The sequence below is a fragment of the Electrophorus electricus genome, chromosome 11 (genome assembly GCF_013358815.1).
Source record: "Electrophorus electricus isolate fEleEle1 chromosome 11, fEleEle1.pri, whole genome shotgun sequence".
Classification (NCBI taxonomy): Eukaryota; Metazoa; Chordata; class Actinopteri; order Gymnotiformes; family Gymnotidae; genus Electrophorus; species Electrophorus electricus.
This window is the reverse complement of record NC_049545.1, coordinates 22,239,942-22,256,987: the sequence shown is the minus strand read 5'-3', so window position 1 is coordinate 22,256,987 and position 17,046 is coordinate 22,239,942. Positions and strand designations below refer to the sequence as shown.

General features: G+C 36.2%; 1 protein-coding gene across 1 annotated transcript; it reads left to right on the top strand.

Annotated features, from left to right (window-relative positions):
* The first annotated feature begins 6,787 nt into the window (after nucleotides 1–6,787).
* LOC113592240 (mucin-5AC-like) lies at nucleotides 6,788–15,901 on the top strand. The gene is made up of 32 exons (XM_035531880.1): nucleotides 6,788–7,665; nucleotides 7,994–8,055; nucleotides 8,166–8,270; nucleotides 8,524–8,678; nucleotides 8,771–8,913; nucleotides 9,242–9,303; nucleotides 9,411–9,511; nucleotides 9,608–9,710; nucleotides 9,769–9,923; nucleotides 10,016–10,158; nucleotides 10,487–10,548; nucleotides 10,660–10,760; nucleotides 10,857–10,959; nucleotides 11,018–11,172; nucleotides 11,265–11,407; nucleotides 11,736–11,797; nucleotides 11,905–12,005; nucleotides 12,102–12,204; nucleotides 12,263–12,417; nucleotides 12,555–12,652; nucleotides 12,981–13,042; nucleotides 13,155–13,255; nucleotides 13,352–13,424; nucleotides 13,513–13,667; nucleotides 13,760–13,902; nucleotides 14,231–14,292; nucleotides 14,404–14,504; nucleotides 14,601–14,703; nucleotides 14,762–14,916; nucleotides 15,009–15,151; nucleotides 15,479–15,540; nucleotides 15,650–15,901. The coding sequence occupies exons 1-32, from the start codon at nucleotides 7,522–7,524 to the stop codon at nucleotides 15,759–15,761; spliced, it is 3,528 nt and encodes a 1,175-aa protein (XP_035387773.1). The 5' UTR covers nucleotides 6,788–7,521; the 3' UTR covers nucleotides 15,762–15,901.
* The last annotated feature ends 1,145 nt before the right edge of the window (nucleotides 15,902–17,046 follow it).

The following is a 17,046-nucleotide window of genomic DNA, read 5'->3' as shown; positions in this document are numbered from 1 at the left end:
CTACAAGTACAACACAGACAACCTCTACAACAACAGCAAAGACAACAGAAGCTTTGTCTACACTAAGTGAATCCACAACTCAGACGTTAACATCAACATTGGCTACTTCACCTACAAGTACATCACAGACAACCATTACAGCAACATCAAAATCCACACCAACTTCGGCCACTCCAACTGAGTCCACAATGCAGACATCAACATCAACATTGGCTACTTCACCTACAAGTACAACACAGACAACCTCTACAACAACAGCAAATACAACACCAACTTCCACCACTTCAACTGAAACCACAACGCAGACATCATCAACAACATTGGCTACTTCACCTACAAGTACATCACAGACAACCATTACAGCAACACCAAAATCCACACCAACTTCGGCCACTCCAACTGAGTCCACAACTCAGACGTTAACATCAGCATTGGATAGTTCACCTACAAGTACAACACAGAAAATCACTACAACAACAGCAAATACAACACCAACTTCGGCCACTTCATCTGAATCCACAATGGAGACATCAGCATCAACATTGGCTACTTCACCTACAAGTACAACACAGACAACCTCTACAACAACAGCAAAGACAACAGAAGCTTTGTCTACACTAAGTGAATCCACAATACAGACATCAAGATCAACATTGGCTACTTCACCTACAAGTACAACACAGACAACCTCTACAACAACAGCAAATACAACACCAACTTCCACCACTTCAACTGAAACCACAACGCAGACATCATCAACAACATTGGCTACTTCACCTACAAGTACATCACAGACAACCATTACAGCAACACCAAAATCCACACCAACTTCGGCCACTCCAACTGAGTCCACAACTCAGACGTTAACATCAGCATTGGCTAGTTCACCTACAAGTACAACACAGACAATCACTACAACAACAGCAAATACAACACCAACTTTGGCCACTTCATCTGAATCCACAATGGAGACATCATCATCAACATTGGTTACTTCACCTACAAGTACATCACAGACAACCATTACAGCAACACCAAAATCCACACCAACTTTGGCCACTCCAACTGAGTCCACAACTCAGACATCAACATTAATATTGGCTACTTCACCTACAATTACAACACAGACAATCACTACAACAACAGCAAATACAACACCAACTTTGGCCACTTCAACTGAATCCACAATGCAGACATCATCATCAACATTGGCTACTTCACCTACAAGTACAACACAGACAAGCTCTACAACAACAGCAAATACAACACCAACGTCCACCACTTCAACTGAAACCACAACGCAGACATCATCAACAACATTGGCTACTTCACCTACAAGTACATCACAGACAACCATTACAACAACAGCAAATACAACACCAACTTTGGCCACTTCAACTGAAACCACAACGCAGACATCATCATCAACATTGGCTACTTCACCTACAAGTACATCACAGACAACCATTACAGCAACACCAAAATCCACACCAACTTCGGCCACTCCAACTGAGTCCACAACTCAGACGTTAACATCAGCATTGGATAGTTCACCTACAAGTACAACACAGACAATCACTACAACAACAGCAAATACAACACCAACTTTGGATACTTCATCTGAATCCACAATGGAGACATCATCATCAACATTGGCTACTTCACCTACAAGTACATCACAGACAACCATTACAGCAACACCAAAATCCACACCAACTTTGTCCTCTCCAACTGTATCCACAACGCAGACATCAACATTAATATTGGATACTTCACCTACAATTACAACACAGACAACCACGCCTATAACACCAATGAGAACAACATCTTCAGCCACTTCAACTGAATCCACAATGCAGACATCATCATCAACATTGGATAGTTCAACTACAAATACAACACAGACAACCTCTACAACAACAGGAAAGACAACAGAAGCTCTGTCTACTCCAGCTGAATCCACAATACAGACAACAAGATCAACATTGGTTACTTCACCTACAAGTACAACACAGACAACCTCTACAACAACAGCAAAGACAACAGAAGCTTTGTCTACTCTAAGTGAATCCACAATACAGACAACAAGATCAACATTGGCTACTTCACCTACAAGTACAACACAGACAACCACTACAACAACAGCAAATACAACACCAACTTTGGCCACTTCAACTGAATCCACAATGCAGACATCATCATCAACATTGGCTACTTCACCTACAAGTACAACACAGACAAGCTCTAGAACAACAGCAAATACAAAACCAACTTCGGCCACTCCAACTGAGTCTACTACACAGACATCAACTTTAGCATTGTCTACTTCACCTACAAGTACAACACAGACAACCTCTACAACAACAGCAAATACAACACCAACTTCCACCATTTCAACTGAAACCACAATACAGACATCATCATCAACATTGACTACTTCACCTACAAGTACATCACAGACAACCACTATAGCAATACCAAAATCCACACCAACTTTGTCTTCTCCAACTGTATCCACAACAGAGACATCAACATTAATATTGGATACTTCACCTACAAGTACAACACAGACAATAATGAGTACAATACCAATAACAACAGTAAATCTGGCTACATCAACTAAATCCACAACAGTGATATCAACATCGATATTGGCTACTTCACCTACAAGAACAACACAGACAACCTCTACAACAACAGCAAAGACAACAGAAGCTTTATCTACTCCAACTGAGTCTACTACACAGACATCAAAATCAGCATTGTCTACTTCACCTACAAGTACAACACATACAACCACTAAAACAACACCAAAAAAGACAACACCAACTTTGTCCACTCCACCTGAGTCTACTACGCAGACATCAACATCTGCATTGGATACCTCACCTACAAGGACATCACAGACAACCACTACAAAAACTGCAAAGACCACAGAAACTTTGTCCACTCCAACTGAGTCCACAATACAGACAACAATATCAACATTGGCTGCTTCACCTAAAGGTACAACACTGATAACCTCTACAACAACAGCAAAGACAACAGAAGCTTTGTCTACTCCAATTGAATCCACAATACAGACATCAAGATCAACACTGGCTATTTCACCTACAAGTACAACACAGACAACCTCTACAACAACAGCAAATACAACACCAATGTCTGCCACTTCAACTGAAATCACAACGCAGACATCATCATCAACATTGGCTACTTCAGCTACAAGTACATCACAGACAACCACTACAGCAACACCAAAATCCACACCAACTTTGTCCTCTCCAACTGTATCCACAATGCAGACATCAACATTGGTTACTTCACCTACAAGTACAACACAGACATCCACGAGTACAATAGCAAATACAACACCAACTTTGGCCACTTCAACTGAATCCACAACAGAGACACCAACATCAACATTGGCTACTTCACCTTCAAGTACAACACAGACAACCTCTACAACAACAGCAAATACAACATCAACTTTGTCTACTCCATCTGAATCCCGAATACAGACATCATCATCAACATTGGCTACTTCCCCTGCAAGTACAACACAGACAAGCACTACAACATCATCCGTAACACAGACTTCACCTCCAGCATTGTTCATTTCCACTGAATCCAATCCACAGACAAATACTGCAACCACACCAAAAACAATGCCAACATATTTGGGCACATCAACTCGATTTTCAGCCTGGACAAGGGCAAATAATTTTGTCTCTTCTACTGCAGTCACACCACTGACAATTTCTTCACATTCAGAAACTCCGATGGCATCTACTACACAAAGAAACGATGCATCAACATCACAGAAAACAGCCAACACTTTGGCGTCTTTATCTGCTTACAAAATAGAGAAGACAACTTCAATATTGCATACTTCAACTGCACCCACAACACATCCAATGACTTTGACCTCTTCCGATGCATCTACACCACAGAAAACAGCAAAAAGTTTGGACACATCAGTTACACCACCACCACAGAAAACAACATCAGAGTTAAAATTATCAGTTACATCTCAAGATTCAAGAGCATCAGCCTTTACCACAACCGCTGTATCCACACCTTTGACAATCATGCCACGTTGGTCCTTTTCAACTGCTTACACTCAACTAACCACAACTTTGGCTTTGCCCACTTCAAACAAATCTTCTGCACAGACAAAAACTCATACAACCACAAAAAATACATTATCAACTGCTTCAGAATCAATATTATTTCTGAGAAATAAAACATTATCCACTACAGTTCCATTTACATTTGCTGAGTCACCAGCATCAATGGTAATTCTAACAACGGCAGATAAAAACACTTCAATTATATTACCAACTCCTAAACCAACAACAGCAGCATTGTTGTTTACTAAAACAGCAATATCTCAGTCTCCCAACAAAACTATTCCACTAGCTGCTGTTTCAACTACTTCGTCATCTACAGAATCATTACAACAGTCAGATACAACAAAAGAAGTGAAAACATTTGAAAGTACTACAAGTGAATGGCAAAAAACACCACTAAAAGTAACTACTGTACGACTGACTTCAAGTGAGCTACTATCAGTCGATGTTAAAATGTCTACAACAATGCTAACATCTGGAAGCACTGCAACACAAAAAAGACCACCATCATCTACAAGCCATATGCTCTTGACATCAGAAACAACTCCATCTATGATGTATGTTTAATTCATGATATATAATTTTGCAACAGAGATGTGTTTTGTGAATTGTAAATTTTCCTTGAAACCATATGTTTTGTTTCCCTCTAGATCTGGTTCAGCTGTGGTCACCTCCAGGCTCGTCTTCAACTCCTCCTCTCCTGTCCCCAGTGAGAGTTTGGTCCTCAATGCTACAAGAAATCTGCTCAGCTCACGATTCACAAATATCACCGATTCTGTCAAAGTGCTCAATGTTACCTATGAGAGTATGTTTCCTTTTCAGTTCCACAGTCTTGCTACAGCAATCCATTACGCCATCCCACCTCCATGAATTCTCTGTCTTGATCATTGATATTAATGCATTTTCCTCACTTCACAGAAATTACAGACACATCATATGCAGTCATCTTCACATTCACTCTAACCAATATCAGCATGCCAGACAATAAAACTCTTGTTAACAACACATACAGCCAGGTGCAGAATACCATTAACAAAGTGGTAAGGATATATAAATATCTCTCTTACTAAAGATTCCTCTGATAAGAATATTTTATTATGTATAATGAATGTTTGTGACATCTCTACAAATTCGAACATGTGGTGGACAGATACACATTGTATGAAACATTATAACCTTTATTTTTGAAAGGAAAGTCATTTTGTCTAGAAAAAACTTGCATTTAATATGTTTTTAGTACATTAACATGAGTTAAAGATTATTACAGTTTTATCTTGTAATCCAAAATGTGATGTCAAACCCAATATATACACTGAGATGTCATCTGTAGTATCTTTAGAATTGACAGTTCGTGTTTGTCTCCAGCTAAACACACTTCTGAATGAACCTGATGCACAACCAATTGAACCTCAGAGCTCTGGCTTCACGTAAGTTTATTATTTTATTTTCTGACATTTGTTTCTCATCATAATTAGGACAAAGCTTGTACAGTAAAAGTTTTGCTTTTTTTTTTATTTATTTTTTTTACATTTTTATAGGAGTTTAGCAAATGTCATTAAAGGTAACATGGAGTACCACTTCCAAGATGGAGATACCAAAATACCTGTCAGCTTCCTCAATGAGCTCAAAACACTGAGTGGTATGTTATAGAACATTTATGTGGTGTCACAGCTAATTTCTAAACAATTAATGCATGATTTTAAAATTTCTGTCTTAATGACTTATTTTTTTGCAGTCTCCTCTACAACCGTTCCTCCAACATCTACAAGCAGTCTGGTGGTGACTTCTGAAACAACACCCTCTATAATGTATGTTTCAGTCATGGTATTCAAAGTTATTGATTAGAGATGTGTTCATTGTGAATTTACTTTGAAAAATTGTTTTGCTTCCCTCTAGATCTAGTTCAGCTGTGGTCACCACGAGGCTCGTCTTCAACTCCTCCTCTCCTGTCCCCAGTGAGAGTTTGGTCCTCAATGCTACAAGAAATCTGCTCAGCTCACGATTCACAAATATCACCGATTCTGTCAAAGTGCTCAATGTTACCTATGAGAGTATGTTTCCTTTTCAGTTCCACAGTCTTGCTACAGCAATCCATTACGCCATCCCACCTCCATGAATTCTCTGTCTTGATCATTGATATTAATGCATTTTCCTCACTTCACAGAAATTACAGACACATGCTATGCAGTCATCTTCACATTCACCCTAACCAATATCAGCATGCCAGACAATAAAACTCTTGTTAACAACACATACAGCCAGGTGCAGAATACCATTAACAAAGTGGTAAGGATATATAAATATCTCTCTTACTAAAGATTCCTCTGATAAGAATATTTTATTATGTATAATGAATGTTTGTGACATCTCTACAAATTCGAACATGTGGTGGACAGATACACATTGTATGAAACATTATAATCTTTATTTTTGAAAGGAAATTAATTTTGTCTTAGAAAAAACTTGCATTTAATATGTTTTTAATACATTAAAATGAGTTAAAGATTATTACAGTTTTATCTTGTAATCCAAAATGTGATGTCAAACCCAATATATACACTGAGATGTCATCTGTAGTATCTTTAGAATTGACAGTTCGTGTTTGTCTCCAGCTAAACACACTTCTGAGTGAACCTGATGCACAACCAATTGAACCTCAGAGCTCTGGCTTCACGTAAGTTTATTATTTTATTTTCTGACATTTGTTTCTCATCATAATTAGGACAAAGCTTGTACAGTAAAAGTTTTGCTTTTTTTTTATTTATTTTTTTTACATTTTTATAGGAGTTTAGCAAATGTCATTAAAGGTAACATGGAGTACCACTTCCAAGATGGAGATACCAAAATACCTGTCAGCTTCCTCAATGAGCTCAAAACACTGAGTGGTATGTTATAGAACATTTATGTGGTGTCACAGCTAATTTCTAAACAATTAATGCATGATTTTAAAATTTCTGTCTTAATGACTTATTTTTTTGCAGTCTCCTCTACAACCGTTCCTCCAACATCTACAAGCAGTCTGGTGGTGACTTCTGAAACAACACCCTCTATAATGTATGTTTCAGTCATGGTATTCAAAGTTATTGATTAGAGATGTGTTCATTGTGAATTTACTTTGAAAAATTGTTTTGCTTCCCTCTAGATCTAGTTCAGCTGTGGTCACCACGAGGCTCGTCTTCAACTCCTCCTCTCCTGTCCCCAGTGAGAGTTTGGTCCTCAATGCTACAAGAAATCTGCTCAGCTCACGATTCACAAATATCACCGATTCTGTCAAAGTGCTCAATGTTACCTATGAGAGTATGTTTCCTTTTTAGTTCCACAGTCTTGCTACAGCAATCCATTACGCCATCCCACCTCCATGAATTCTCTGTCTTGATCATTGATATTAATGCATTTTCCTCACTTCACAGAAATTACAGACACATCCTATGCAGTCATCTTCACATTCACCCTAACCAATATCAGCATGCCAGACAATAAAACTCTTGTTAACAACACATACAGCCAGGTGCAGAATACCATTAACAAAGTGGTAAGGATATATAAATATCTCTCTTACTAAAAAGATTCCTCTGATAAGAATATTTTATTATGTATAATGAATGTTTGTGACATCTCTACAAATTCGAACATGTGGTGGACAGATACACATTGTAGGAAACATTATAATCTTTATTTTTGAAAGGAAATTAATTTTGTCTTAGAAAAAACTTGCATTTAATATGTTTTTAATACATTAAAATGAGTTAAAGATTATTACAGTTTTATCTTGTAATCCAAAATGTGATGTCAAACCCAATATATACACTGAGATGTCATCTGTAGTATCTTTAGAATTGACAGTTCGTGTTTGTCTCCAGCTAAACACACTTCTGAATGAACCTGATGCACAACCAATTGAACCTCAGAGCTCTGGCTTCACGTAAGTTTATTATTTTATTTTCTGACATTTGTTTCTCACCATAATTAGGACAAAGCTTGTACAGTCAAAGTTTTGCTTTTTTTTTTATTTTTTTTTTTACATTTTTATAGGAGTTTAGCAAATGTCATTAAAGGTAACATGGAGTACCACTTCCAAGATGGAGATACCAAAATACCTGTCAGCTTCCTCAATGAGCTCAAAACACTGAGTGGTATGTTATAGAACATTTATGTGGTGTCACAGCTAATTTCTAAACAATTAATGCATGATTTTAAAATTTCTGTCTTAATGACTTATTTTTTTGCAGTCTCCTCTACAACCGTTCCTCCAACATCTACATGCAGTCTGGTGGTGACTTCTGAAACAACACCCTCTATAATGTATGTTTCAGTCATGGTATTCAAAGTTATTGATTAGAGATGTGTTCATTGTGAATTTACTTTGAAAAATTGTTTTGCTTCCCTCTAGATCTAGTTCAGCTGTGGTCACCACGAGGCTCGTCTTCAACTCCTCCTCTCCTGTCCCCAGTGAGAGTTTGGTCCTCAATGCTACAAGAAATCTGCTCAGCTCACGATTCACAAATATCACCGATTCTGTCAAAGTGCTCAATGTTACCTATGAGAGTATGTTTCCTTTTTAGTTCCACAGTCTTGCTACAGCAATCCATTACGCCATCCCACCTCCATGAATTCTCTGTCTTGATCATTGATATTAATGCATTTTCCTCACTTCACAGAAATTACAGACACATCCTATGCAGTCATCTTCACATTCACCCTAACCAATATCAGCATGCCAGACAATAAAACTCTTGTTAACAACACATACAGCCAGGTGCAGAATACCATTAACAAAGTGGTAAGGATATATAAATATCTCTCTTACTAAAAAGATTCCTCTGATAAGAATATTTTATTATGTATAATGAATGTTTGTGACATCTCTACAAATTCGAACATGTGGTGGACAGATACACATTGTATGAAACATTATAATCTTTATTTTTGAAAGGAAATTAATTTTGTCTTAGAAAAAACTTGCATTTAATATGTTTTTAATACATTAAAATGAGTTAAAGATTATTACAGTTTTATCTTGTAATCCAAAATGTGATGTCAAACCCAATATATACACTGAGATGTCATCTGTAGTATCTTTAGAATTGACAGTTCGTGTTTGTCTCCAGCTAAACACACTTCTGAATGAACCTGATGCACAACCAATTGAACCTCAGAGCTCTGGCTTCACGTAAGTTTATTATTTTATTTTCTGACATTTGTTTCTCATCATAATTAGGACAAAGCTTGTACAGTAAAAGTTTTGCTTTTTTTTTTTTTTTTTTTACATTTTTATAGGAGTTTAGCAAATGTCATTAAAGGTAACATGGAGTACCACTTCCAAGATGGAGATACCAAAATACCTGTCAGCTTCCTCAATGAGCTCAAAACACTGAGTGGTATGTTATAGAACATTTATGTGGTGTCACAGCTAATTTCTAAAGAATTAATGCATGATTTTAAAATTTCTGTCTTAATGACTTATTTTTTTGCAGTCTCCTCTACAACCGTTCCTCCAACATCTACAAGCAGTCTGGTGGTGACTTCTGAAACAACACCCTCTATAATGTATGTTTCAGTCATGGTATTCAAAGTTATTGATTAGAGATGTGTTCATTGTGAATTCACTTTGAATAATTGTTTTGCTTCCCTCTAGATCTAGTTCAGCTGTGGTCACCACGAGGCTCGTCTTCAACTCCTCCTCTCCTGTCCCCAGTGAGAGTTTGGTCCTCAATGCTACAAGAAATCTGCTCAGCTCACGATTCACAAATATCACCGATTCTGTCAAAGTGCTCAATGTTACCTATGAGAGTATGTTTCCTTTTTAGTTCCACAGTCTTGCTACAGCAATCCATTACGCCATCCCACCTCCATGAATTCTCTGTCTTGATCATTGATATTAATGCATTTTCCTCACTTCACAGAAATTACAGACACATCCTATGCAGTCATCTTCACATTCACCCTAACCAATATCAGCATGCCAGACAATAAAACTCTTGTTAACAACACATACAGCCAGGTGCAGAATACCATTAACAAAGTGGTAAGGATATATAAATATCTCTCTTACTAAAAAGATTCCTCTGATAAGAATATTTTATTATGTATAATGAATGTTTGTGACATCTCTACAAATTCGAACATGTGGTGGACAGATACACATTGTAGGAAACATTATAATCTTTATTTTTGAAAGGAAATTAATTTTGTCTTAGAAAAAACTTGCATTTAATATGTTTTTAATACATTAAAATGAGTTAAAGATTATTACAGTTTTATCTTGTAATCCAAAATGTGATGTCAAACCCAATATATACACTGAGATGTCATCTGTAGTATCTTTAGAATTGACAGTTCGTGTTTGTCTCCAGCTAAACACACTTCTGAATGAACCTGATGCACAACCAATTGAACCTCAGAGCTCTGGCTTCACGTAAGTTTATTATTTTATTTTCTGACATTTGTTTCTCACCATAATTAGGACAAAGCTTGTACAGTCAAAGTTTTGCTTTTTTTTTTTATTTTTTTTTTTACATTTTTATAGGAGTTTAGCAAATGTCATTAAAGGTAACATGGAGTACCACTTCCAAGATGGAGATACCAAAATACCTGTCAGCTTCCTCAATGAGCTCAAAACACTGAGTGGTATGTTATAGAACATTTATGTGGTGTCACAGCTAATTTCTAAACAATTAATGCATGATTTTAAAATTTCTGTCTTAATGACTTATTTTTTTGCAGTCTCCTCTACAACCGTTCCTCCAACATCTACAAGCAGTCTGGTGGTGACTTCTGAAACAACACCCTCTATAATGTATGTTTCAGTCATGGTATTCAAAGTTATTGATTAGAGATGTGTTCATGGTGAATTTACTTTGAAAAATTGTTTTGCTTCCCTCTAGATCTAGTTCAGCTGTGGTCACCACGAGGCTCGTCTTCAACTCCTCCTCTCCTGTCCCCAGTGAGAGTTTGGTCCTCAATGCTACAAGAAATCTGCTCAGCTCACGATTCACAAATATCACCGATTCTGTCAAAGTGCTCAATGTTACCTATGAGAGTATGTTTCCTTTTTAGTTCCACAGTCTTGCTACAGCAATCCATTACGCCATCCCACCTCCATGAATTCTCTGTCTTGATCATTGATATTAATGCATTTTCCTCACTTCACAGAAATTACAGACACATCCTATGCAGTCATCTTCACATTCACCCTAACCAATATCAGCATGCCAGACAATAAAACTCTTGTTAACAACACATACAGCCAGGTGCAGAATACCATTAACAAAGTGGTAAGGATATATAAATATCTCTCTTACTAAAAAGATTCCTCTGATAAGAATATTTTATTATGTATAATGAATGTTTGTGACATCTCTACAAATTCGAACATGTGGTGGACAGATACACATTGTATGAAACATTATAATCTTTATTTTTGAAAGGAAATTAATTTTGTCTTAGAAAAAACTTGCATTTAATATGTTTTTAATACATTAAAATGAGTTAAAGATTATTACAGTTTTATCTTGTAATCCAAAATGTGATGTCAAACCCAATATATACACTGAGATGTCATCTGTAGTATCTTTAGAATTGACAGTTCGTGTTTGTCTCCAGCTAAACACACTTCTGAATGAACCTGATGCACAACCAATTGAACCTCAGAGCTCTGGCTTCACGTAAGTTTATTATTTTATTTTCTGACATTTGTTTCTCATCATAATTAGGACAAAGCTTGTACAGTAAAAGTTTTGCTTTTTTTTTTTTTTTTTTTACATTTTTATAGGAGTTTAGCAAATGTCATTAAAGGTAACATGGAGTACCACTTCCAAGATGGAGATACCAAAATACCTGTCAGCTTCCTCAATGAGCTCAAAACACTGAGTGGTATGTTATAGAACATTTATGTGGTGTCACAGCTAATTTCTAAAGAATTAATGCATGATTTTAAAATTTCTGTCTTAATGACTTATTTTTTTGCAGTCTCCTCTACAACCGTTCCTCCAACATCTACAAGCAGTCTGGTGGTGACTTCTGAAACAACACCCTCTATAATGTATGTTTCAGTCATGGTATTCAAAGTTATTGATTAGAGATGTGTTCATTGTGAATTCACTTTGAATAATTGTTTTGCTTCCCTCTAGATCTAGTTCAGCTGTGGTCACCACGAGGCTCGTCTTCAACTCCTCCTCTCCTGTCCCCAGTGAGAGTTTGGTCCTCAATGCTACAAGAAATCTGCTCAGCTCACGATTCACAAATATCACCGATTCTGTCAAAGTGCTCAATGTTACCTATGAGAGTATGTTTCCTTTTTAGTTCCACAGTCTTGCTACAGCAATCCATTACGCCATCCCACCTCCATGAATTCTCTGTCTTGATCATTGATATTAATGCATTTTCCTCACTTCACAGAAATTACAGACACATCCTATGCAGTCATCTTCACATTCACCCTAACCAATATCAGCATGCCAGACAATAAAACTCTTGTTAACAACACATACAGCCAGGTGCAGAATACCATTAACAAAGTGGTAAGGATATATAAATATCTCTCTTACTAAAAAGATTCCTCTGATAAGAATATTTTATTATGTATAATGAATGTTTGTGACATCTCTACAAATTCGAACATGTGGTGGACAGATACACATTGTAGGAAACATTATAATCTTTATTTTTGAAAGGAAATTAATTTTGTCTTAGAAAAAACTTGCATTTAATATGTTTTTAATACATTAAAATGAGTTAAAGATTATTACAGTTTTATCTTGTAATCCAAAATGTGATGTCAAACCCAATATATACACTGAGATGTCATCTGTAGTATCTTTAGAAATGACAGTTCGTGTTTGTCTCCAGCTAAACACACTTCTGAATGAACCTGATGCACAACCAATTGAACCTCAGAGCTCTGGCTTCACGTAAGTTTATTATTTTATTTTCTGACATTTGTTTCTCACCATAATTAGGACAAAGCTTGTACAGTCAAAGTTTTGCTTTTTTTTTAATTTTATTTTTTTTACATTTTTATAGGAGTTTAGCAAATGTCATTAAAGGTAACATGGAGTACCACTTCCAAGATGGAGATACCAAAATACCTGTCAGCTTCCTCAATGAGCTCAAAACACTGAGTGGTATGTTATAGAACATTTATGTGGTGTCACAGCTAATTTCTAAACAATTAATGCATGATTTTAAAATTTCTGTCTTAATGACTTATTTTTTTGCAGTCTCCTCTACAACCATTCCTCCAACATCTACAAGCAGTCTGGTGGTGACTTCTGAAACAACACCCTCTATAATGTATGTTTCAGTCATGGTATTCAAAGTTATTGATTAGAGATGTGTTCATTGTGAATTTACTTTGAAAAATTGTTTTGCTTCCCTCTAGATCTAGTTCAGCTGTGGTCACCACGAGGCTCGTCTTCAACTCCTCCTCTCCTGTCCCCAGTGAGAGTTTGGTCCTCAATGCTACAAGAAATCTGCTCAGCTCACGATTCACAAATATCACCGATTCTGTCAAAGTGCTCAATGTTACCTATGAGAGTATGTTTCCTTTTTAGTTCCACAGTCTTGCTACAGCAATCCATTACGCCATCCCACCTCCATGAATTCTCTGTCTTGATCATTGATATTAATGCATTTTCCTCACTTCACAGAAATTACAGACACATCCTATGCAGTCATCTTCACATTCACCCTAACCAATATCAGCATGCCAGACAATAAAACTCTTGTTAACAACACATACAGCCAGGTGCAGAATACCATTAACAAAGTGGTAAGGATATATAAATATCTCTCTTACTAAAAAGATTCCTCTGATAAGAATATTTTATTATGTATAATGAATGTTTGTGACATCTCTACAAATTCGAACATGTGGTGGACAGATACACATTGTATGAAACATTATAATCTTTATTTTTGAAAGGAAATTAATTTTGTCTTAGAAAAAACTTGCATTTAATATGTTTTTAATACATTAAAATGAGTTAAAGATTATTACAGTTTTATCTTGTAATCCAAAATGTGATGTCAAACCCAATATATACACTGAGATGTCATCTGTAGTATCTTTAGAATTGACAGTTCGTGTTTGTCTCCAGCTAAACACACTTCTGAATGAACCTGATGCACAACCAATTGAACCTCAGAGCTCTGGCTTCACGTAAGTTTATTATTTTATTTTCTGACATTTGTTTCTCATCATAATTAGGACAAAGCTTGTACAGTAAAAGTTTTGCTTTTTTTTAAATTTTTTTTTTTTACATTTTTATAGGAGTTTAGCAAATGTCATTAAAGGTAACATGGAGTACCACTTCCAAGATGGAGATACCAAAATACCTGTCAGCTTCCTCAATGAGCTCAAAACACTGAGTGGTATGTTATAGAACATTTATGTGGTGTCACAGCTAATTTCTAAACAATTAATGCATGATTTTAAAATTTCTGTCTTAATGACTTATTTTTTTGCAGTCTCCTCTACAACCGTTCCTCCAACATCTACAAGCAGTCTGGTGGTGACTTCTGAAACAACACCCTCTATAATGTATGTTTCAGTCATGGTATTCAAAGTTATTGATTAGAGATGTGTTCATTATGAATTTACTTTGAAAAATTGTTTTGCTTCCCTCTAGATCTAGTTCAGCTGTGGTCACCACGAGGCTCGTCTTCAACTCCTCCTCTCCTGTCCCCAGTGAGAGTTTGGTCCTCAATGCTACAAGAAATCTGCTCAGCTCACGATTCACAAATATCACCGATTCTGTCAAAGTGCTCAATGTTACCTATGAGAGTATGTTTCCTTTTTAGTTCCACAGTCTTGCTACAGCAATCCATTACGCCATCCCACCTCCATGAATTCTCTGTCTTGATCATTGATATTAATGCATTTTCCTCACTTCACAGAAATTACAGACACATCCTATGCAGTCATCTTCACATTCACCCTAACCAATATCAGCATGCCAGACAATAAAACTCTTGTTAACAACACATACAGCCAGGTGCAGAATACCATTAACAAAGTGGTAAGGATATATAAATATCTCTCTTACTAAAAAGATTCCTCTGATAAGAATATTTTATTATGTATAATGAATGTTTGTGACATCTCTACAAATTCGAACATGTGGTGGACAGATACACATTGTATGAAACATTATAATCTTTATTTTTGAAAGGAAATTAATTTTGTCTTAGAAAAAACTTGCATTAATATGTTTTTAATACATTAAAATGAGTTAAAGATTATTACAGTTTTATCTTGTAATCCAAAATGTGATGTCAAACCCAATATATACACTGAGATGTCATCTGTAGTATCTTTAGAATTGACAGTTCGTGTTTGTCTCCAGCTAAACACACTTCTGAATGAACCTGATGCACAACCAATTGAACCTCAGAGCTCTGGCTTCACGTAAGTTTATTATTTTATTTTCTGACATTTGTTTCTCATCATAATTAGGACAAAGCTTGTACAGTAAAAGTTTTGCTTTTTTTTTTTTTTTTTTTTTACATTTTTATAGGAGTTTAGCAAATGTCATTAAAGGTAACATGGAGTACCACTTCCAAGATGGAGATACCAAAATACCTGTCAGCTTCCTCAATGAGCTCAAAACACTGAGTGGTATGTTATAGAACATTTATGTGGTGTCACAGCTAATTTCTAAACAATTAATGCATGATTTTAAAATTTCTGTCTTAATGACTTATTTTTTTGCAGTCTCCTCTACAACCGTTCCTCCAACATCTACAATCAGTCTGGTGGTGACTTCTGAAACAACACCCTCTATAATGTATGTTTCAGTCATGATATTCAAAGTTATTTATTAGAGATGTGTTCATTGTGAACTTACTTTGAAAAATTGTTTTGTTTCCCTCTAGATCTGGTTCAGCTGTGGTCATCACCAGGCTCGTCTTCAACTCCTCCTCTCCTGTCCCCAGTGAGAGTTTGGTCCTCAATGCTACAAGAAATCTGCTCAGCTCACGATTCACAAATATCACCGATTCTGTCAAAGTGCTTAGTGTTACCTATGAGAGTATGTTTTCCTAATTGCAGAATACTTCTAATCCTTTTTTTTCTGACTGCTTTCATCCCCTTCAAATCTACAGACATTTGCTTTCTTTCCACAGAAATTTCAGACACCTCCTATGCAGTCATCTTCTCATTCAGTCTCAGTAATATCCGCATTCCCAACAGTCCTGAACTCAGGAACTCCACATACAGCCAAGTGCAGAGCTCCGTGAACAATGCAGTGAGTGTACTTTACAATCTGCCTTATAGTACAGATTTTTCCTATTAGAATCTGCTGCAGTATTACACCTCCTGTAAATTCCCAAGTTTCAAACAATAATATGTAAAATAAATCCTGGCAGTTTTAAGCTCCAAGGTGTTGCATATATAAATCACATTTAATATCACACATATAGCTTGACTTGTACTACCATCTCTCAAAAGACAGGAAAGACAAGCATCAAAATTCTTTTCTTTAATACAGTTACACAATCACTTCATAGTACTTCCACAGTACTGATTAAAATAATCCTGATTTAGTTTTTATTTTAATTTTCCTTCAACAACTACCTGTCTTTGAGAGTCCATGAGATTAAAAGAAGCTGTGGAGTCCAGCAACATTAATGTTTTGCATAATTTTCATATGCATAAGTTTGGACATTGTATATAAGTGCCCAGTATGTACAGTACAGATAGACATTCAATGAACCCATGTAATTTTAAATTGTAAAGTTTTGCCAGCATAAATCATGTTCTTCTTTTTGTAGGTGTGAATAAGTTTAAACTTGCATTACATGCAAATTAACTGGTCATAATAGTTTAAAACTAAAACATCTTTCTCTCTCCAGCTAAACTCACTCATAAATGGCCCCAATTCAGAATCACTTGAACCCCAGATTATTCACTTTA

Excerpts from the sequence above, each read along its gene's own strand:
- LOC113592240 (XM_035531880.1), top strand. The coding sequence starts at position 7,522 with ATGCATTTTCCTCACTTCACAGAAATTACAGACACATCCTATGCAGTC. Across the intron at positions 12,205-12,262 it reads GTCATGGTATTCAAAGTTAT|ATCTAGTTCAGCTGTGGTCA; the intron begins TGATTAGAGATG and ends GCTTCCCTCTAG. Across the intron at positions 12,418-12,554 it reads GCTCAATGTTACCTATGAGA|TCATCTTCACATTCACCCTA; the intron begins GTATGTTTCCTT and ends CATCCTATGCAG.